The following is a 22,457-nucleotide window of genomic DNA, read 5'->3' as shown; positions in this document are numbered from 1 at the left end:
CGAGACAATCACCAAAATCCATGTGCCAGCCACCACGTGACACTTGGGCATATCATCTCCAGACTGCCAGTTTGGGAACTGTGACATCGATAACTAAAGCACCCTTGTTAACTTTCGTTTCAAATAAAAATTGCAAAATTCGAAGAGTTCAAAGCTAGGACTCGCTAGCTGTGACACCCAAACTAAAGAGATAGTATAGCTGCGTGGTGGTGGCCCACACTGTTCATCCCAGCACCCAGAATTCCTCAGTTTGAGGCTAGCATGGTCTATGGAGTGAGTTCCAGGATAGCCAGGGCTATACAGAGAAACCCCGTCTCAAAAACTGAGAGAGAAAGAGAAAAAGGGGAGTGAGAGAGATAGAGAGAGAGAGAGAGAGAGAGAGAGAGAGAGAGAGAGAGAGACAGAGAGAGAGAGACAGAGAGAGAGAGACAGAGAGAGAGAGACAGAGAGACAGATAGACAGAGAGACAGAGAAGACACATTTGAATTTCTATTATATCCCACCACTTCTCAGCTCTGAGGTAGTTGCTTCAGTGCTTCAGTCTTACCTAGGCTGGCACGACCTTCCCCAACACCCACAAGGTCAAAACCTCTGGGAGTAGATAAGGGATGGCAGCAATTAATGGGTTCCTTAAGACAGACTACACACTGTGCCTGCCACCAGGGCGGCAACAAATGGAAACTCACTGGTAACTAATTGGCTGGCCCCACGTTTTCCTAGGGGTGGGGCGGCTGCGGATGATTGCTAACAGTCCCCTCACACCTGCACAGCCACCTTCTGGCACACCCCAGCCTCATGGCCTGGAGAGAATTGCCTGACTTAAATGGCTTTGGTCAAGAGGGTGGTTTCTACCTCCCAGAGTAGGGGAGGGGTGAGCTGGTGCCACCCAGTGTGAATTCTAGGTGAAGAAAAGGGACAAGGGATACTTTCCTGACAGCTGAGTTAAGAGACCCACCACCAGCCTTGGTGTCCACCAGAGGTCAGACACCTGCCACCATGCAGGAAACTTGCTATGGAGGAGAAGAAGGTTATCAAAGACCTTAGAGACCACCAAGACCCCCTCTGGCAGAACACTAGTGGGCAGGGAGTATTGGATTTCTTCACCTGCAGGTTGTTCACTGGCCAGAAAGGAATGTTTTGGTTTCTACTTTCTTTGCTTTACAGAAAGAAAAAAAGATCTGACCCTATTGGGAGCTCAGAGCTTTCACTGCTCTTCCAGGGGAATGCTAAATCTCAAAGCATCACAACCTAGCTCTCTCTCCCCCTTCCAGGACACCAGCAGGGAGCAGACCAGGCGATGGTAATTACAATTCTACTTCATGCTCTTAATGTTCCACAGCCCAATATGATTATGTTGATGGTGAAAGGAGGGGAAGCCACCGGCCCTTCCTCTGGCCTCCTGAGGGCCGCTGTTGGCTGCCAGGAGAGGGCTAAGTCATCCATTACCTCTCTCAGCTTGGAACGCAGGATGAGCTCAGCTGTCAAGAAGAATAAATCACTTTCTACAGGCTGCCCAATCCCTCCTCTCCGGGGCTGGTGCCTGGAGATGCTCTGAGAGCAGAATGGAAGGAAACCTGCAGATGAAGAACCCAGGCATAGCCAGCTATACATGTCTGTGCTTTGCTCTGGTTTTCTCAGGAGTGATACAAGAGCTATGGGTTTTTGGTAGTCATCCCTCTGTTCTGTTGGAACTCCTATCAAGATAGCTTATTCTGCAGTGGGTGATTGCCAGAATGTTCTGCTGCAACTTGGCTGCTCAAGCTGCTAGCTACAGTCTAAGAGAGGGGCATGAGGGCCAGGCTCAAAACCAGAACATACCCCTGCCCTCTGCCTACCCTGTCTGCTGTTGGACACAGCCATTCACACTACCTCCAGGTGCCAAATGCCATTTCTTCCAATCCTCTGCACCAGGTGCCATCTCTGATTTCCAGATGACCCCATCCCTGTCACTAAAAAAACCACATGGTCCCAATCCAGACATGGCCACTGAAGTTTTCTTATGGCATCAATGAAATGAGTTAGTCTCGTACATCAACGCCGGTAGCCTGCTGCCTTTCTAACACCTAGGCAAGGCTGCTGCAACAGGATGAAAAAAAATGGCAGCCAGTGCAGAGCCACAGTGGCTAGCCGTAGAGCCTGGTGTGTGTGTCACTGCTCACTGGCAGGCTATGTTGCTCAGGCGTACGACAGTCCTCTGCCTTAAGTTGCTGTTTATCTCATGAATATAGGGCCCCATGGCCTTTTAGTCAGGGTCCCTCTTAAGCTATTTTGCATATTTCTGTCCTTTGTGACCCCAAATATCAATTTATGAGATCCCAATTGTAGTATGAAATTCTATCCTAAAGTATTTCCCAGTGGTCCTTTCGTGGTAGGGAACCTAGCATAGAGAACGTATATTGCATATTTTGCATCTTGCCAGGTTAGGACTTAATTGTTTGTTTTTAAGTTTGGTCTTGAGATGAAGAAATAAAAGTACAGAAAGTAGTGCATATTTTAGTCACAGGAGCCAAGAAAAAAAGTGACTAGGAACAGATCAGCACACTGTCATGTTGAGGAAGATCTCAGTTGGGTGCTGGTGCTCACTGACACTGTAACAGCCAAGCCCATCTGACTCATTCCCTAAAGCTTGCTGCTGGGGGTGGCAGAGGCCTCTCCTAATCAGACAGGGGTTCCAGGACATCGCTTTAGCAACAGACAGTGTTCTACTGGTCAAAACCATTTTTTTCCTGCCCCCTGAAACTTTATCCTAGCTGAGACTAATACAGAGGGTGCAGACCAGGCCTTTCTGGTGCTTCACTGCTTTCTACTGCAATGTGGAAATCATGCCCCAGATGGCATGACCAGCCAGCCAGCATCTTAGGTACCCAAGGAACAAGGAGGCATCACAGCAAGGCTGAAATCACTCTTCACAGATTGCATACTCCTGCGTCCATTTTTGCTGAAAGAAAATAGCGTCAATCCCGATTCCTAGGAGGGCATGCTTGCTATGGCTTTTCTGCACTCTCATGGATTGGATCGGTTAATGTCCTTCCACAGAATAAGCAGAAAATCCAGTGTTTGACACAAAGCATAGGCTGTTTGGTAACGCCTAGCTCTACTTGCAGACAATTCGGTCATTTGCCTCTGTGCTGTGCTATGTTGATAAAGCTATGAAGGCGATCAGCCTTACCTGGCTGCTCTACCCATTAAGACAACCATGCTTGATGGATCTGCAGCTGTACGAGCATCCTCTGAGGGGTGGCTCTCATCCATATCCTTTTTGCTGGGTAACTAACCCTTTGCTTCTCCTTCCCAAATCCATTAACCCTCTTGTCCTCAGGAGCTGTAAGAGCCCTCCAGGGACCTGACCTGAGCCTTCCTTTTCTGAGACTTTGGGTAGGAGGGGCTGATACCCTGACTGCACATGTCTCGGCAAGGTGGTTACAGTGGAAGAGAAGGGGGTGCACTGGGCCACACAAAGCTCTGGCTCAGAAAGCTCCATTTTCCTTCTTCTTCTTTTTTTTTTTTTTTGTTTTTTTTTTTTTAACCTATTACGGGACAGCGTTTGGGCTAGAATTCCAAAGCTTATAAATAAAAACACTCATAATATTGTAGCCTGATGGTTAGGAACTTTGTTCTGAACCTATGTTTGTCATAAAGACATAAAGACACTCCTGTGTCTGTTTTATGGTTATGGAGAGCCACAGGTATTCCCTGGGTATTTTTCTGTACAGGCTCTGAATGGCCGTGACAGGGGCAAGAAGGCATCTTAGTGGAATCAGAGTTAAAAGCCTGTGTTTGATGGAAGATCTATTTGAGACTAACCTTTATTACAGAGGCCCACCTCCCTCTTCACACACATGTGTAGTATGTGTGTGGGTATGTTCATGCATGTGAGGGTCTTCCCTGCCCTATCCCTACCTCCTGAGTACTAGGATTATAGGCAGGCCATCATGCTTGCTCAGCAGCTGTGTGGGTGCTGGGATCTGAACTCGGGTCCTCATGCCTGCATAGTAATCACTTTACCCGATGAGCCCACTGCTGGCCCTAAACAGCCAGTCTTTAGTGAATTCCTTTTTGGTGTGTTGTTGCTTTTGGTTTCTTAAGATAGGGTTTCTCTGTATAGCCCTGGCTGTCCTGGAACTCATTCTGTAGACCAGGCTGACCTCGAACTCAGAGATGCCTTTGCCTCCCAAGTACTGGGATTAATAACAAGCTTATATTTGAAAGCAGAAAGTCTGAGTCTGAATTTTTCTCATCCTATAGAAATACAAAATCAAAAATTCAACTTCTCAAGAAAATGTTCTAAGAAACAAGCTTACCTATACACCAAATACCTCCTGTAACAAATATTGAAAATCAGATCTCCACTAATAGAAAGTTAGAAATTTATTCTCACTTTTGACTGACTCCAGAGTTGTCTCTGACTCAGACTGAAACAGCAGAATTATTTGCAGGAAAGGGAGATGTGTGCAGACAATTAAGCATGACAGTTTCTGTTAACTCTTAACAATCCCTAGCTGTACAGAAGAATCTCACTGACAAGCTGAGCACTGAATTCCTACATAAACAAACATGGAAAGCATAGATTATAAATACCTGGAAACGTCATGGAAAAGGGCACCTGCTTTTGTATTTAAACATAAGAGTCTGGTTTTAAGTGAAAAATTATAATCTATGTGCTATTGAATAAAACACATGCTGCTAAAGTGTAGAAAAAAAATAATCCCCTGTGTTTGTGGCCAAGTGTAAGATTGGGAATGGGCTCCCTCCTGGGACATGGGGTCCAGTGTGTATGTATATGATATATTGAGGCAGATGGCTGGTTCCCTCCAGTGGGAGACAGGAGTATCAAATTGCTTTTTAGGCTTCAAGAAAACATCAGTACTTCTGCTTTGGCATTAGACATCCCATCGATCTTTATGTAGCTTTTGTCACTTGCATGGAAGCTGACCGTCTTATATGACCTGAGATCTAGTGTCAGGGAGCGGGAAGGGAAACTGCTTGGTGCCGAAGTTCTAGACTTCCCTCTTAACAGGCATGGGCTCTTAAACACACCAATTACACATCTCTGAGCCAAGGTGGTGTCACCTGTGAAACTGGAGTAAATCACCCTGGGCTTCCCACAAAGCAAAGTCCAGTAAGAAACAACCATATTCCAGTCTGAGAACTGGCATGTAAAGAGGGGGGTGTGGTCACAGTAGAGCTTCTGTGGCCAGAAATGATTTTTTAAAAAAAAAGGGGGGGGGGAGCTACACGGGGCTTCATTCTGGCGCCCTGCCCCCATCTAGAAAGATCAGCCTGCTCCACGGACAGTGTTGTCATCTCCACTGCTTTCTTCACCACTTCTGAGAGCCCTCGGGTGCCTGGATGGAAGGTGTGACTGAGGCTCATGATTAACTGCCTGCCTGAGAGGCACTGAAAATACAGCCTCACTTGATAAAGGGGGCGGGAGGGCCTCTTGCCATGGAAGAGCTCTCAGAGGACAAGGGTACAGGGAAAGAGTGGCGCTAGCTTAAGGTGGGCGGGGTCTTTTAACAGTGAGTCTTAGTCACTCCAGGTAATTCCTCAAATGGAGAATGATGAAGAAACAGAGAACAGAACAGCATAGGAAGAAGAGTATCAAAGAGACTGCGCTCTTGTTCCACCCCTAGTGGATGCTACAGCCCTGTCTCTCTGGACTGTACTTTCCACAGAAAGCATAACAAGGCCACTTTCTAGCCCCTCCCCATAGCTCTTGGGGAGAACAGGCTGTAAGCATGAAGCAGCCTTGCCATAATCCTAATCACACGGTCTCCTGGATTGGGCCGGTGAGGAGCCCACTGCAGGCAGAGGAGCCACAGGACAGAGCATCGAGCAGTACCTGGTATGACTGTTGGAGGACAGGCTCTCCCAGGGTTGCACGCTGCAGCCAGCCACTGCGAAGGCTCCCCCGCAGCTGCCGTCCAGTTTCATGAGCAGGGCTTTGGCGGCGTTCTCAGCAGTCTTCCGGCAGTCGTGAGCCCGCTTGAGCATCTGAGTGATATTCTCATCCCCTGATTGGTCTCCTACACCACAGAGAAGCCAATGGGTTAATTGGTGCAGGTGGAGTCAGAAAAGCCCAGGCTGTGATTCTGTAATTGTCTCTCAGTTACTGAGGGCACAAAGAGTAGGAAGGCTGAGGAGGCTTGTGCTCTGGGCTGGAGGGGTAGCTGACAAGGGTGGGAAGGCATTCCTTGGCATGGGCTCCATAGTCCTGGTGGATAGCATGATCTCCACCATCAGCTTCCAGTTCTAACATGCTAACTTTTACATATCTCTGATGCTGGCACCTCTTCCCACTCAAGTACATGTCTCTACACATGAGCACTTTGTGTATGAGGACAGGGAGAAACTGAGGTAAAATGCCACAGCATCACACATCAACAACACTGTCAGAGCTTCCTGCGGGGCAACAGGAACAAAGCAAGTAATTACAGCTCAAACTGCAGTTTTGTTTTGTTTTGTTTTGTTTTCTTGTACCAACATTATTCCGCTCAGCCTGAGCAAGGTGGCTAACTCAGATGGCTCCAGAAGCTGGGTGACGAGGCTAGGCTAGGACACAGAGGTATAAGAAGCATAAAGGCAGATATTGAACTTAGCCCCTGTTCAGGATATTCACATTCTGGGTGTGGGTTTTAAAACTGTTGGAAAAGGTGGAACCATAGAGACATTTAAAAAGCTCAGTGGGGTTTAGATAATGACTTTATCAGTGAAGTACCTCACTTTAAATAATCAGCACCATGCACAGAGCTGCAGTCTCAGCACTTGAGAGAAGTTGTGGAGGAGACAGGCGGATCCCTGGGGCTCAGTAGCCAGCCAGCCTAACCAAACTGAGGAGTCCCGAGTGCAGTGAAATAACCTGTCTGCATATGTACATATACAGGTACACGTACATATACATATGTGTGTGTTTATAAATATAGTGATGCTATGTGCCTTTAATTCCAGAACTAGGGAGGCATAGCAAAGACAAACAGATCTCTTTGTGAGTTCAAGGTTAGATATGTCTACATAGCATATTCCATGCCAGCCAGGACTATAAATAGTATGATCCTGTCTCAAAAATTAATTAATTAAATAATTAACCAACTACTCAACCAGGTAGATAATACAAAACTCTGATATCAACCTCTGTTTTCCACGTGCACATAAACACATAAGTGCATATGCCCATTCATAGGAACATGTGTGTATATACTAAATACAAACACAAAAATGTTCCGAGAGCAGATCCCTTGCCTGCTTTGTAAAAGGCACTACTGGGTTTGACTCTTAGAGTTCAAAAGAAAAAAAAAAAAAAAAGAAAGAAAGAGAGAAAAGAAAAAGAGCCGGGAGTTGGTGGCACACTCCTTGAATCCCAGCACTTGCTAAGCTGAGGCAGGCAGGTCTCCGTGAGTTCGTGGTCAGCCTGGTCTAGAGAGCAAGTTCTAGACTACTAGGGCTATACACAGAGAAACTCTCTCTTAGAAAAACAAAACAAAACAAATTTTAAAAAAGAAAGAAAAGAAAAAGAAAAGACTAAACAAACACAGTGTTTCTTAGGGTCGGGAGAGTAGAGGGTGGAGGAGGAAAGAGAAGGCAGAGCTGGGAGGGTCTTCACTAGATGGCAGCCACCAAGCTTAAAGCTACTACTTACAATGCCACAGTGGTGGGTCCATGTCATTGTCCACCTGCCACACCCAAGGAATTTCTAACAGGGAGTGAACTCTAATAGAGAGCAGGAACTTTGTAAGGCAAAGTCTGTTACATCTGTTAGTGATAATATCGAAAGCTGTGCATGTGCATGGGACATCTATGTACTTCCAAACTACTTGTGATCATTTGAGTAAGAGTGGCCCCCATAGGTGTGGGTATTTGAATGCTTAATTACCAGGGATGGTTATTATTCAAAAGGATTAGAAGGATTAGGAGGTGTGGTTTTTGTAATAGGTATGGCCTTATTGGAGGGAGTGTGTTACTGAGGGTGGGCTTTAATGTTTCAAAAATCCAGGCCAGGCCCAGTCTCCTGCCCTCTCTGTCTAACTCACACCCCCACCCTCACACCCCTCACTTTCTGCCTGTGGATCAGGATAATATCTATCAGCTTCTGCTCCAGTACTATGTGTGCCACCATGCTCTTCACCATGTTAATGGACTAAACCACAAACTCTAAGCAAGCCCCCAATTAAATGCTTTCTTTCATAAGAGTTGCCTTGGTCATAGCGTCTCTTCACAGCAATAGAACAGTGACTAAGACAGTATTCTAAAGAGCAAAGTCTTCATAACAACTCAAGAATTGTCTTGGTCAAACAAACCACTGGCTTGCCACCCACACAACACAGATGTGTATTTTTCTTATGAAACTTTGGATAGTGAACATTAAAAACATAAATGTGGTTGTGTGAAGTGGCAGAGGTTAGGCCATACTCAACTTCTCCACCCTCCGTGCCCATTTGCTGAGACCCAAAGAAATCCTTCTGGTGTCCCAAAGTACAGTTTGAAAACCACTGGGCTAAACCTTCTCCTCAAATGAACATAATGAGTGCTGTGAATTCAATAACAAACAAAGACGATGACAGTAATTGACCCTGTGAGTAAATGTCACGAACCAGCTCTTGCTTAGACAGCACCTCGGGCAGAGTGACATATCAATTGTCCCTGTCAGCAGGTATGAAAATCAAGGCAAGGCTTAGCACTATGGAGAGTAGGAGAACACTCTTGGGTATGTCGTGCTTCCTAGACTGAAAGCACATCCCTCAAACTGACTTCCAGCTGTTCTCCCCTCGTTTTTTCTCTCCACTAGGACTTTTACACACACCTTGCCAGCTGACTATTCACTCTACTCTGTTCTAACGTAGGCCTGGTATCATCTTATTAATGCATGCAGGAGTTACGTGGGAGGAGGGAGACATGGAACACTTCATTACTATTTCAAACATTTCCAATGCTGGTTTGTTTAAAGCCATTTCAGCTCCTACCAAGTAATTGCTCTGTGTAGACACCAGCCTAATAAAGATGCTTTTCACTCATGGAACAGGTTAAGACATCTTGTGATACAAACTAGGACAGGATTGCTTTTTTTTTTTTTTTTCCTCCTTTAATTGATGGTTTTCTTATTAAAAAAAAAAAAAAAACTGACAGCAGGCCAAGATCATTGTAGAATCTGTTTCATATGAGGAGTAAAGTTTTATGGTTCAGTTAAAAGACCCTGAAAAATGAGGTTTCTAATGGAAGTGTTGGCAGAGTTTCTACTTCTGGGCTGGGCTTTGAATATTATTAACCAAAGCAGGCCTGGGGTGGGAAACAAAACCAGAGGGTGGAGTAGAGAAATGAAGGGCAGCCACCTATACCAAGGAGAACTGCTTCCTTATTAGAGAACCTGAGTATAAGAAGGAAAGTAATGCTGTTTGTTTTCCTACCTTGGGGTCTGATTCCAATTTCACAGAATATCAAAACCAAGGAGAAAAACCCTAAAAATCCTTACAAAGGGAGCAACAAGGGAGGTGACAGGGATAGGGGATTTATTTAGAAGGTGCCTGGGGTGGACACTGTGGTGGTGTGTCCTGGAGAGACAAGGGCAAAGCACATAGCTATTGAAGAACTATCCATTTATTATCCCCTGCTCCCAGCTTACAGCTCTAAGCAACTTCTTGACAGCCTAGTGGCCACATAGCAGAGCATCTGGTTTGCTCATTGTGGTCGTTGTGGAAGGTTTGGGAAGCACCTGGTCATTTGACTCTTACGGATTTGGTGTTATTTCTCCCAAAAGGCTGTTTCTGCAAAGCATTGGTGAGCCTGTGTCCAGGGCGCGCTAAGGGTGTGGCGAGCTTGCTGCCATGTTTTCCTTCCTCTCCAGCACTGTACTGTGGTCTCCTCACACCAGTGCAGGCCCAGGAGCCACTGTCATTGGCTGAGTTTTATCGTTGTGGTGAAGGAGCCTACAGGACCTTTCTACTTTACACAGAATTGTGAGGCAGGAGTGGGAGAGGATTGTAGAGCAGCAGAACCCAACCCATGTGTCAAGACACCTTTGGAGGCTGCAGGCTGCATGTCCAATATTTACATTATGATTCATAACAGTCGCAAAATGATAGTTATGAGGTGGCAATGAAAATAATGTTATGTTGGGGGTCACCACAACATGAGGAACTGTATGAAAGGGTCACAGAATTTGGAAGGCTGAGAGCCACTGGTGAAGAGTCTGAGGTACGAATCAGGCCAGGAGAGTAACTTGACCACTGAGGTTGAGTAAAGGACAAGATGGCAGACAGGTGCACCCTATGCTACCATAGCCCAGGCAAAACTTTCAAGGCCAGGTATAAAACTACCTCCCTACTCATGAGATATATGGGGGTAGGGATCTAGGCTTCAAAGCTATTCACAGGACAGAACCTAGGGAACAAGTATAAGCACAGAGACAAGGAGACCAGTACAGCAAAAGGCCACAGCAGCAGCAATAGGCAGCTTCACAATGCCTTGGTCCCTTTAACAGTACTGTGAGCCCCACTCTCTCTGCTCCTCCAGTCAGCCCAGGAGAACTCATTTCCTAAGAGAGCTTGTTTGTTTTAACTTGTCTATGATCCGGTTTCCACTCCAGTTCTTGCTTCATTTCAATGTAAACAATTTACACACTCAGTCATGGGTGAGAACGGAAAACACAGTTGACAAGCAGATTTCGTGTTTCTGGGAGATGACACGATGCCAGCAACAGTGGGGACAAGATGGGAAGTAGCACAAAGGGAACTCGGGGGCGGGGGGGGGGGGGACACTTACCGGGGGAGGAGCCCACACCAGCTGCCCGGAATTGCCCCAGGATGAGGCTCTGCTCACTCTCGGCCAGGGCCAGCAGGAGTTCATAGGCTTCTATGCACTGTTCACTGCAAGAGAAGCACAGGCTGGCATCAGCACTGGCCGGGAATGGTAATGATCCTTATCATTAGTGCCACTCCAGTGCCTGCCTCACCCTCCACACCCACAAAGTGAAGAACATTCTATGCAGAAGTGCTCCTGGGACAAACCAGTGACTTGCTGCTATGTTCACCATTTAAAAAAAACAAACAAACAAACAAAAAAAACAATAGAATGTTCTAGAAAAATACACAAGAAGCAACAACGGGGGGGGGGGGGGGCAAACTGCCTGTCAGGTTAAGAGAGGCATGTGACACACATATGGTACTCAGTCCACAGTGGCCCCTACTGAGCCTGCATCCTGGTAGGCATACTCTTCTACTGTCCCCTTGACTCTCTTAGGGTTGGTCTCTATAACAAATGGAAATGATGATGTGCGATACCCAACAGTAGGCTCTTAAAACACCATGACTTCCATTTTGATCATTCTCCACTTCCTGTTCTCTCTCGGGTCATCTTCTCTAAGGATACTGGGATCCCCATCTTAAGCAGCCCTATGAAGAAACTTACATGGAGAGGAACAGAGACTTCTAGCCTATAGCCAGGGAGAAACTGAGGCCACTGGAGAGACAGAATCTGCTTGAAAGGAATACCTAGTGGTCCCAGCCAAACTTTCAAAAACAACCCTAGCTGACAGTGACTTTCAGAACTGCCTAGGAGCCCAGAGGCTTCACACAGCTAGCCAAGTCACTCACGGATGCCTGACCCTGGCATGCAACACTCAACAGTGATTAAAATTTCCCTTGAGGAAATAATCATTTTGACCTATATGTGTATTGTACAGTATATAATAGCTATATGTGGCTATTTCAAGTTAATTCAAATGGAAACCTCATGTCCTTCTTGTGATGGCTATAGTACCCATGTGTAGCCATCACCTGGCTGCCAGTAACCATGGTGCTGAGCACACGGAGAGAGGACAGCTCTTTCCCCATAGAAAGTGCAAATAGGGATTCCTACAAAAGCCTAATGAAATGCTGTTGGGTTTCTAGTAAGAGTCTGAATTTCGGTGTCTGAGAAAAGGAAAGGTTATTCTTCTCTGTGCCTATCATCCACTGAGCATACAAGCTGGGCCCAAGAACAGTCTTTATGCTAGGCATGACAGGGCACACGTCTATCTCCCACATGTAGGGAACTAAGGCAAGAGGATCACTAGTCTGAGGCTAGCTTGGACTATATAGTAAAATGAGAGTCATTCTCTCTTCTCTCTCACATACACATAAAGGTGTGTCTCTGTCTCTCTTTGTCTCTGTCTCTGTCTGTCTCTCTGTCTCTCTGTCTCTCTCTCTCTCTCTCTCTCTCTCTCTCTCTCTCTCTCTCTCTCTCTCTCTCTCTCACTTTCTGATACACATAGACCCATGTCCAGACAGAAGGTAAAAACACATGCCTGATGCCCATGTGCTCAGGACAAGAGGCCCTGCAGCAGTGAAATTTCCTTTGTGAGCAAATACTTGATGAGTTTCTCCAAGCTGAACAAGGGAAATGCTGCTTTAATCGACATTTACAGAGACAAAAACAGAGGAGCCATCTGGTTTAGATTGTTTTCATGCTCATCACCCTTCCCCAAGCCAACAGTTAAGAAAAGGGTCACATCACTAGCGTGTGGTGCTGGCGGCTCCGTGCAAAGGCAGGCAGGCGGGAGGTACTCCATCCTTCAGGACTTGCTCATGTGCAGCAACCCCTGAGACCAAAGGTGGAGAGTGGTCCATGTTAAAGACTATTCCAGGAAGGACAGGTCTTGGTTTACCTGGGAACCTGAAAACCAGTGTGACCGCCAGCCTGCTTTGGTCTCGTTATGTTGGAAGATTTTATTTTGGAAGCAACAAAACTTTCTTAAGGTGATACCTTATATAGGATGCTAAGTGAGAAACAATATATAAGTGAGAAACAATCATCTACTCTGAGACCTTGGCAATGGACTTATGAGGCACCACGAACAAGCCTCAGAAGACAGCAACAGTTTTGCAGCTTTAAAAAAAGTGGTTTTGAAAATGATAAAATGGGGCCAGGGAAATGGCTCAGTGAGTATAGGCATTTGCCACCAAGCCTGACAACGTTAGATTTGGGGATCTACACAGTGAAACCCACTTTTGCATATTGTCTTCTGACCTCAACATCCACGCTATGGTGTAAAACCCAAATAAATGTAATTAAAAAAAAAAAAAACATTAAAAAACAAGCAAGACAAACAATACCAGAACTGATAAGAAAGTGTTATTACCTACTGACAAATGGATTGACTATAGTTTCTTAAACTGGCTCCCTCCCTCCTTCCTTTCTCTTCTTCTTCTTCCTCTCCCTCTCTCTCTCTCTCTCTCTCTCTCTCTCTCTCTCTCTCTCTCTCTCTCTCTCACTCTCTCTCTCTCTCTCTTTCTCTCTCTCTCTTTCTCTCTCTCTTTTACATAGGATTTCTCTGTATAGCCCTAGCTGTCCAGGAATTCATGTTGTAGACCAAGCTGGCTTTAAACTCACAGAGATCTGCCTGTCTTGGATTGCTAGAATTAAAGGCATATGCCACATCACCATGCCTTTAATGAAGTGACTTATCTTAATGGAAACCAATCAAAGAGCTATGACGACACTCATGTCTCCTGCTTCGGGCACTTTATCCCAAGGAAAGCATTCAAAAAATGACAATATTACCTGCATCAGGCTGTTGACTGTGGAATTATTTTAATTACCGGTGCTTCAAAGGTCTTTTAGAAAAGCGAGCAATGTAAAAGGCATAGAATGTGCGGCTTTGCCTTCAGCCATCTGAGAAAAGTGCAGACTTTTAAACATTTAAAGACATTTAAAACCTGCACAGGTTCAAGCCAGATAGGCTCCCAGTACTGATAGCAGAAGCAAATATGGGCTCCCACTCCTAACCAAAGCCTATCTACAATAGATACCTGCTCATAAAAGGGAAAATCAGCTTTCTCCAGCGGAATGTCACCAGGCATATAAAACACAGTCCAGTCCAGGGCAGGCCCAATGCCCAGGAGTAGTTGCCCCACACAAAATGAATTCCATGGCTTTCTTTTTTTTTTATGTGGACTTTGGATTTTATTGTTTTATTTACGCATTGTTTTGTCTTATTGGTCTTTTGCCTATTTGTTCCTTTTTGGGAGTTTTTCTTTTGTTTATTTTTAAGATTGGGGGTGGGGTGGGGAGGAAGAGAAAGAACAAAAAAAGGTGTGCACTTAAGTCGCTGGGGAGGATGTGAGAGAAGTTCGGAGAGGGGGAAATATGCTCAAAATATACCGTAGGAAAAACATTTGTAAATTTTAAAAAGATAAGTTAAAACAATTAAAATAGCCGGTAAATGGTAAATGCCTTTAGTCCCAGCACCCAGGAGGTAGAGGCAGGCAGATCTCTGTGAGTTTAAGGCCAGCCTGGTCTGCAGAGCAAGTTCCAGGACAGTCAAGGCTGTTGTCCAGAGATTCTGTCTCAAACCAAACCAAACCAAACAACAAACAAACAAACAAACAAAAATAAAAACTATGCCAGGCTTGAAGCACAGCTCAGTGGGAGAGCACTTTCTAGCTTCTGTAAATCCCTGGGTTCACTTTCTAGGACTGAAAGCAAACCAGCAAAGAAAGTCTATAACAAGCTGAATAAGTATATAAGAATAAAGAACAGAAGGAACAAGTGGAAATAGAACACAAAAGCTGAATGTTTTAACAGGTTTTTTGTTTTTTTTTTTTTTTTTACATTTACTTAGTACATGTGGAGGGGGCACTGCAGTGTACACATGGTGGCCACAGGACAATTTGCAAGAGGGGGTTTTTGCTTTGCCTTGTACCATGTGGGTTCCAAGGCTGGAACTCAGGTCATTAGCTTTGGTGGTAAGTGCCTTTACTCCCTAAGCCATCTCCCTGACCCCCTCACCCTGATATTTTAGGTGCTATTACTTAAATGAGTTAATCTTTAGTCTGAATTGAAAGAGTGGGGAAAACATTAAGCACTATTACCACATCTGATGCCCCTAATCGCCAAGGAACACTAATTGGTTTTCAATATAAACCACACTAATATTTGCAGGTCCAAGCCCCTAGTTATGGTCTTTCCTTTTATGTTAAGGATTGCTACAGGTGTGCATGTAACAAAGTTGCTGCAAGGACACAGAGAATGGGCCAGCGAGATGGCTCAGAGGGTGAAGGCACACAGAGGGCTGAGCCTGACACCTGGGTTCGAAATTTGGAACCCACATGGTAGAAAGAAAGAACGGATTCTCATGTGGTCTGCCGACTTCTATACACGTGCTGTGGCAAGTATGCACTCAAACATGTATACATGCACACAGTAATTGAATACATTTAAAAAAATAATTTTAGTTCTATCAATTTATTGTTTTTATCAATAATACTAATTTTTATAGTTAAGTAAATAATATAATTAATGACATTAATTTTAAGTATATAGTTATAATAAATAATATACAGTAATTAATGACATTAATTAATTTTAAAAATAATTTTAGTTCTATCAATTTATTGTTTTTATCAATAATACTAATTTTATAGTTAAGTAAATAATATAATTAATGACATTAATTTTAAGTATACAGTTATATAAATAATATACATTAATTAATGACATTAATTAATTTTAAGTAAAAAAATAAACCAATACGTGTTAAAAAAAAATTAAAAGCACACCCAGGACATCTTCCCCTCTCTGGCTCTCCTACCTGTACTGCAAGGCCAGCCTCAGGGCTGTAGCATTGGATTCATACTTCCCCACCAGCATGCTCATCCTCTCGGCGTTGCTTTTACATTCCTCCAAGGTTATGGTGAGAAGATCATTTTGGGATTTGAGGTGTTCAATACGACTACAAAAGAAAGACACATTGATTTTATATGCTAGGATTGTGGTCCGATATTTCACTTGTCTCACTCACAATTAGTCTAGATGGTCATGGTAAGATAACACAGCAGGGAGAGGATCAGCAGATAAAGTGCTTGCCATGCAAGCATGAGAACCTGCAAGCATGAGAACCTGTGTGTAGTTCCCCGCACAGGCATGGTGGTGTGCACCTGTAACTCTAGTGATGTGGATTGGGGGGACAGAGTCAAGCAGCTTCCTGGAGATTGCTAGCCAGCCAGCCTGGTGAGCTTGGGGTTTGCTAAGAGGCCCTGTCTCAAAAACTAAGGTGAAGAGCAATGGAGAAAGACACTTAATGTCAACTTCTCACTTCTACATACATGCATGGGTGAGTACACACATGAACACATACATGTGCCACATACACAGATGCATACATAGAACATACATGTGATATGGGAGGCTGGAGACACAGCTCAGCAAAGTGAAATGCTTGTGACAAAAGCACTAGGAGATGAGTTCAATCTCCTGCAACCACTTAAGAGCCAGGCAAAGTGGCACTATCTATAATCCCAGCACTGGGAAGGCAAAAGGATGGATCGCTGGGGTTTGCTCACCAGACAGCCTAGCCAAATTGGCTCCAGATTCAGGTAAGAGACCCTGCCTCATGAAAAGAAGGTGGAGAGTGACTGAGAAAGGCACTTGGTATCTATTTTTCTTCCACACGTACATAGATGTGCATGAATTCATGTACACAAGACACCCATGTGATGACAACAATGATATGGCATTGTTGGGCATTTTAGCAAGTATAACGGACACAGAACAAGCCAAAATGATCATTGAGTTCAGTGTGAAATAAAAATAAAAACACAGGGCTGAATGTCGTGGTGCTCATCCTTCATCTCAGAACTCAGGAGGCAGGCAGATCTCTTTCAATTTGAGTGAGTTCCAGGACAGCCACAGCTATGTAGAGAGACCCCGACTCAGAAAACAAAAGACAACCACAAAGAAATTACACTCTGGTACCCAGTTATACTTCATCCATGCCATGTGCCTGTATTGTGTGAGGCTATGGGTGTACAGTAAGGAAAGCAACAGCATTGGTACCCTGTAACTCTGCAGAGTAACTGCAACTATGCTGCAACAAGCCACATTGCATGGAGCAAGACAGCACACCATGGTCATAATGACTGCTCTGTGCTGAGCCTTTGCTGGGTCATCTACCAGCAGCCTGCCCAATCAGGTATGATCAAACCCGTTACCCAGGTAAGGAGATGCATTCAGATATTGAAAGGTAAAGTTCCTTGACTTGGAATATAACCAGGCTGGTCAACCTAGGTCTTGTACTCTTAACCACACACCACAGAACACTAGCAAAAGGTGAATTTGTGAACAAACAGGAATATTCTACTAGGTTGTCCCTAAGTAGGAAATGGACCCGGAGACCTATGATCTTGTCCAAAGGGCCTTCTAAGCTGGATGTCCAGCAACACCAGTGACTGACAGAACTTTTTTAGGTTCTTTTAAATTAGATCTAGAACTGTATACTTAAAACAATGACTTTGAGGAAAAGTAGAAAACAAACGTAGATCCCTCAGCTTCTCCATTTTCTGTCCTAGGACATTGAGTGTGATCCTTCATTTTCCACAGAGCACACTTTTTTAATCTTCATAGAAGCAAGTCTTCAAAAGATATTCAATTGACTCCTGAGAGAGATGGCATGTTGAAGTCACTGTAGTTGAGCATAAATCTTAGGGTAGAGTGGAGTTGCCTATACGGGACATGTCTGTTGGAAGAGTAATGAAGACTCCTATGGGGTACAGCGAGTGAAGTGTTAGGAGCACACACATTCTGCTTTTGTTCATTTTGGCTTCTTCCAATAGGCCCCACTCTCTGATTTGTAATTCCAGTATAGTAGAATTCCTTGCTAACTGGAAGTCATTTATCCCACTTACTGACCTACATGTGGCTGAGTCTAAACCATCCCTGCCTGAAACACTTTCCTTGCTCAGGTCAGGATACCCTGCTGGTCTTCTGAATGTAAAGGCTATGACGGTTGGTCTTTCCTCTGGCTCAGGCTTGGGGGAGGGGGTTCCCTCTTCTGCCAACACTCTCCCTAGGGGTGCTTCTATCCAGTCTGTGATTCTGTTTCCATGGCTTCCCATCTTTTCTAGCACACACCACCCTCTGAGTGCCAGTCCCACACATCAGCTGCCTCCTGGCATTCCCACTGGGGGGGGTCACACACTGCCTCCAACTAACAATGATGGGGCGCTCAATTGTCTTCAATCTGCTCTTCCTCACCTCCCCCATACTGGTGGTTACTGCTGCCATGCTCCTAGCATCACAAGCTAGCACGGGAGCATCTCAGAGCCTCTTCCTACAGCCAGATCTAATGTGGCTGAGGCTTCCCTTATTCTGAATGCATTATGTGCCATCGCTCTTGGCCTGTCACAGTCATCTCTCTGTTCCCACTCTTTTTACCCTTTACCTCGAAGCTCCAGAAGGGAGAACAGGTTTTGTTCTTCCCGTTGAAAACGCCTTCTAACTATATTTAGGCTAAAGAGTAAAATCTGCCATAGAATCCGATTCTGTATCTATGCCACCCTCTGCCTGGTGGTCCTCCTGCTTCCTGTGCATCCTCCAGGGCCCCGCCCTACCTCGGTCCCGCTGCCCTTTGTATGGCTCCTTTTTCACACCACTTTTGTCCAGCCCAGAATTTAAGACTCTTCCAACCTTGTCACAGTTGCTCCTTTTCCTTAAAACCTCATGATAAGCCTCTCCTATTTAGAGACATCTCCATGGACCGCTACTTATCAAGGAAGAACCCTCTTGGGTTCTTTCCAAGCAAGGGATACAGCTCATGGTAGAATGGCTGGATAGCTTGTATGAGGTCCTAGCTTTATCCTCCTCTAGCATCCAATGTAACAATAACAAATACACTACTTGATTCTTTCAGGGTCCAGATTATTCTTCCTTGATGTCACCTCTACTGTGTTCCTTCTACATTTCCTAACAGAACATAGGCTTCATGAGATCAGGACCCTTTTCTGTTTTTCATGCCACATACTCTAGCACACAGTAGGTGCTTAACACAGATGTGCAACATGAGTAAGTACAGTTTTGTGTCAGTACGTTTCCCTATCCCAAGGAAATCTGAGTCAAAGACTAGGCTTATTTTTTTTTAAAGTAATAGTCCTTTAATGTTGAAACAATAAAATAACAGTCATTAAGACAGTATTTCTAAGAAGCCCTAGGTTCTGACCACAGCTATGATCATAAAACAACAGGGTGAGGGCAAAGGGCAGGGTCTGGAATTCTGCCTGTCAAATAACTGCACTGGACTTCATCTCTCAACTTTCCACTTCAAAGCCTTTGTTTTCTCATTGCAGAGGGAGACTAGCCTAATCCTCACAAATTGAACATTAAGACATTTTCTGTGAGCATCCATTGTGTGATGCTAGACATATAACCTGCTTTTTGAGAACTAAATAGTGTCCCTTCTTTGTTCTCTCTTGAGTGCATATGACTGAGAAGAAAGTTGCCTTCTCCAAGTTCAGCAACAAAGTAGACGTTTGCAATCCCAGAGAAGAGATCTTTAGCTGAATGGAGGGTTCCCTGAAGGCATGGTTCCCTGAAGGCATATGGCTTCATTCAATTGCAAAGGGCATATCTGATTCAGGTCTAAGTCTGGGAAGGCCAGTGGAGAAAAAGGTTTTTGCTTTGTTGTTCTGAGGTAATCATCAGGATTGGCATTCTAAAAGACTGTAGATTTAACAAGGAAAACTTTTAATTTTAAGATTTAAAATTATTTAATGGGCCTAGAGAGATGGCTCAGCAGTTAAAAACATATGCTTTTCTTGCAGAGGATCCAAGTTCAATTCTCAGTACCTATGCTGGGCAGGCAGCCTCTTAAATTCTAGTTTCAGGGAGATCGGATGCCTCTGGCCTCCACAGGCACACTCACGTGCCCATACCCACACGTAGATACACGCACATTCGTTTAAAAACAGCAAATTTTGAGATGACCAGATTACCACATTTCCTGTGTTCTCAAGAACTAAAACAGCTTCATATCAGAGAGGAGTAACATGCCAGTCTGATTTATTCCACTTTGCCACACACACAAGAGGAATGGAATTAAGCAATGGTAGATGAGAATTAGTGCTCGCATCCCTTCTTGATGAGCTCATGAGCTTTCCATGGTCTTCCTGTGCTCTCCCTGAAGACTGCTAAGTCAAGGCAGCCACGCCATTCTTGGAAACTGTTCAAGGGGCCATTCTGTTATCATGGAACTGAGTCTGAGTCAGTGTGGTCAGCGGGTTTGGCTGTGGTCCTTCTTAGCTTTTGAAGCAGTTCCCTCGTCACTGAGAATACACTAACCCTGTCTTTACCAAGGAGTAGGAGTGCACAGTACATCTGTCTATATCAGGAGAATGGGCAAGAATTTAAAAAGGTGGTATATGGTAAACGTTCCTCGTTAGGATGGATGTAGGGACTCAGGCTTGTGCACATGAGCAGAGTGCATAAAGAAATGCAGACAGCCCTCAGAAAGAGCAGCGGATTAGACCAACATGTGGGGCCAATGCCAAGAACAGCTCCAGCACACTGCTTTTGCTATGTCTGGCAAACATAAGCACCCCCTGACACTGACTCAACATTCCAGGACTTCCCACTGTGACTCTCCGCAGCACTGGCCCATGCACTTGGCAGCCGCCTATGACCTACTTGACATTCTCTGGGGATTGCTCCTAGGACTCGCTATGTACTTTGCAAGGTCCAGCATGAATTGAGGAGACAGGGTAGAGCTCCTTGTTCATACATGATTAAGGATTAACAACAGTAACGGCACAGTCAGAATGCATCTGTTCGACCTTCCTACATACAAGGCCCTGTGTGAATGTCTGTCTCGGGCCTGTGAGGTTGACCCTGTCTGCCATGAGCATGTCATGTCTCCATCTCAACCCCGCCAGCCTGGTAATCTCACTTCAGGTCACAATCCACAAGCCAATTTGGATGATCCTTTAGAATGAGGGCCGGAAGCAGCTCCCACTCACACCCCTACCCTCAGCCCCCTCCAGAGAAATATGTCAGATTGCTTTTTTACCTATTTAATCGTTCCGTTTCCACCTCAAACTCTCTAATCTTGCTTTCAGAGATGGCAGATCCATGTGAATAGAGGGTTTGGAAAATTTCCTGGATATTAGAACAGTCCTGGAGGGAGTGGGCCAGGTGTTCTGCCACACTGCTGGAAACCTGTAAAAATGAGCACAATTACCCCGACCCCCAGAGATGTCAGGTCAGAAACACCGGTCCCCAGGCACAATCTGCACATGCAACAACTTAAAGCCAAGATTCCTTAAGAATTTGGCGCCAGCAGATGGTTATCCTTCTGAGTCTCATGGGTCTCAGTTGGTATAATTCTAGCATTAAAAAATGACTGTGACAGTGTTGTGTGAAACACAGTCACCTCACAGCTGCACCTCCTGAATAGCTCATGATGGGAAACAACAAGCCCACCAGCTCTCCTAAAGTCCTGAAAATCCAGGACTTTAAATATAGTCTGGAATTTCTTCTCCTATCTTGAACTCCTGACACTCTACAGACATAGTCTTGGGTGACTGTAGCCCAAGAGAGATGTTGTCCCCTTTATCCTCACAGTTTGGGTTTGGCACAGAATCTGAATGCATGTGGTTTCTGCACAATGCAAAACTTTCAATTAGGAAATTAAAGTGAGTTTTTGGGTTGTTTCTTAGGCTCCTTCCTTTTGCCCTAGAATCAAGCAGCTAGCTCTCCCAGTTCCATGCCTAATCATAAAACATACTCATTTTTTTTAAGTAATTTCAGGCAGGAATCTAAATCTTAGGCTAGAACAAAGAAGTAATTTCAGGCGAGAATCTAAATATTAGGCTAGAACAAGGAAGTAGGCTTCAGACATGAAAATGACTTTGGGCTAGGACAGGGAGGTTGGCTCAGATATTTTAGTCATCCTGATAAGCCCTTAGAAACAGTGATCATGGGAGTGTTCATAGAACTTTTGTTTCTTGCCTTGCTTGTTCTTTGACTATTTGTGTTTATTGTCTTGCTTGTTCCTTGACTATTTGCATCTGTTGTATTGCTAGATTCTCAACCTAGAACTGACCCTAATACTTGCATGTAATTAAAATGGTATCAAAGCAAAAAGGAGGAGGGGGTATGGGATAGGGGGTTCTAGGGAGGGGAAATGAGGAAAGGGGATGACATCTCAAATGTAAATAAAAAAATATCCAATAAAAAAAGGAAAAAAAAATAAAACATACTCCTTAAAGAACTGAAACTATAGGACCAGAGAGATGGCTCAGTGGTTAACATCACTGTTTGTTCTTCCAAAGGTCTTGAGTTCAATCCCCAGCAACCACATGGTGGCTCACATATGTCTGTCCTAGGATCTGATGCACTCTTCTGGCACACAGGTATACATACAGTTGAAGCACACATATATATAAAATAAATAAATCTTAAAAAAAAAAAAAAAAACAGTAAAAGAGCTGAAACTACTCCATTGTCTCCTCACCAGCCTTTCAGTCTTCCTCCCTGGAGGTGAGAGACACTAGTATGAAGATTCACACTGAACAATCAGGTCCAGCCCATGCTCAGCTAGCTTTGGGCCCCACTTCCAAGTCAGCATCCCCCACTCCCTGGACAGTGTGTTTCCCTTCAAGTTGTATATGCAGAGAGACAGTTCTTTTGGAGTTTTGCAACCCCCTAGGACTCTGGGAGGC

The 22,457-nt window shown here is 44.6% G+C and overlaps 1 protein-coding gene across 6 annotated transcripts in view; it reads right to left on the bottom strand.

Moving 5' to 3' along the window:
• Positions 1-22,457, bottom strand: part of Mcc (MCC regulator of Wnt signaling pathway) — a 357,943-nt gene that overhangs the window by 22,463 nt on the left and 313,023 nt on the right. For all 6 annotated transcript variants that reach the window (XM_076912699.1, XM_076912703.1, XM_034518675.2 and 3 more), the window contains 4 exons: positions 20,804-20,952; positions 15,560-15,700; positions 10,753-10,856; positions 5,843-6,026 (listed from right to left, as the gene is read on the bottom strand). In XM_076912699.1, coding sequence (XP_076768814.1) covers positions 5,843-6,026; positions 10,753-10,856; positions 15,560-15,700; positions 20,804-20,952 — 578 coding nt within the window. The remainder of the gene's footprint in view (positions 1-5,842; positions 6,027-10,752; positions 10,857-15,559; positions 15,701-20,803; positions 20,953-22,457) is intronic.

This window comes from Arvicanthis niloticus, chromosome 14 (assembly GCF_011762505.2).
Source record: "Arvicanthis niloticus isolate mArvNil1 chromosome 14, mArvNil1.pat.X, whole genome shotgun sequence".
Taxonomy (NCBI): Eukaryota; Metazoa; Chordata; class Mammalia; order Rodentia; family Muridae; genus Arvicanthis; species Arvicanthis niloticus.
The sequence above is the reverse complement of the archived record's forward strand: the minus strand, read 5'-3'. Positions and strand labels throughout refer to the sequence as shown.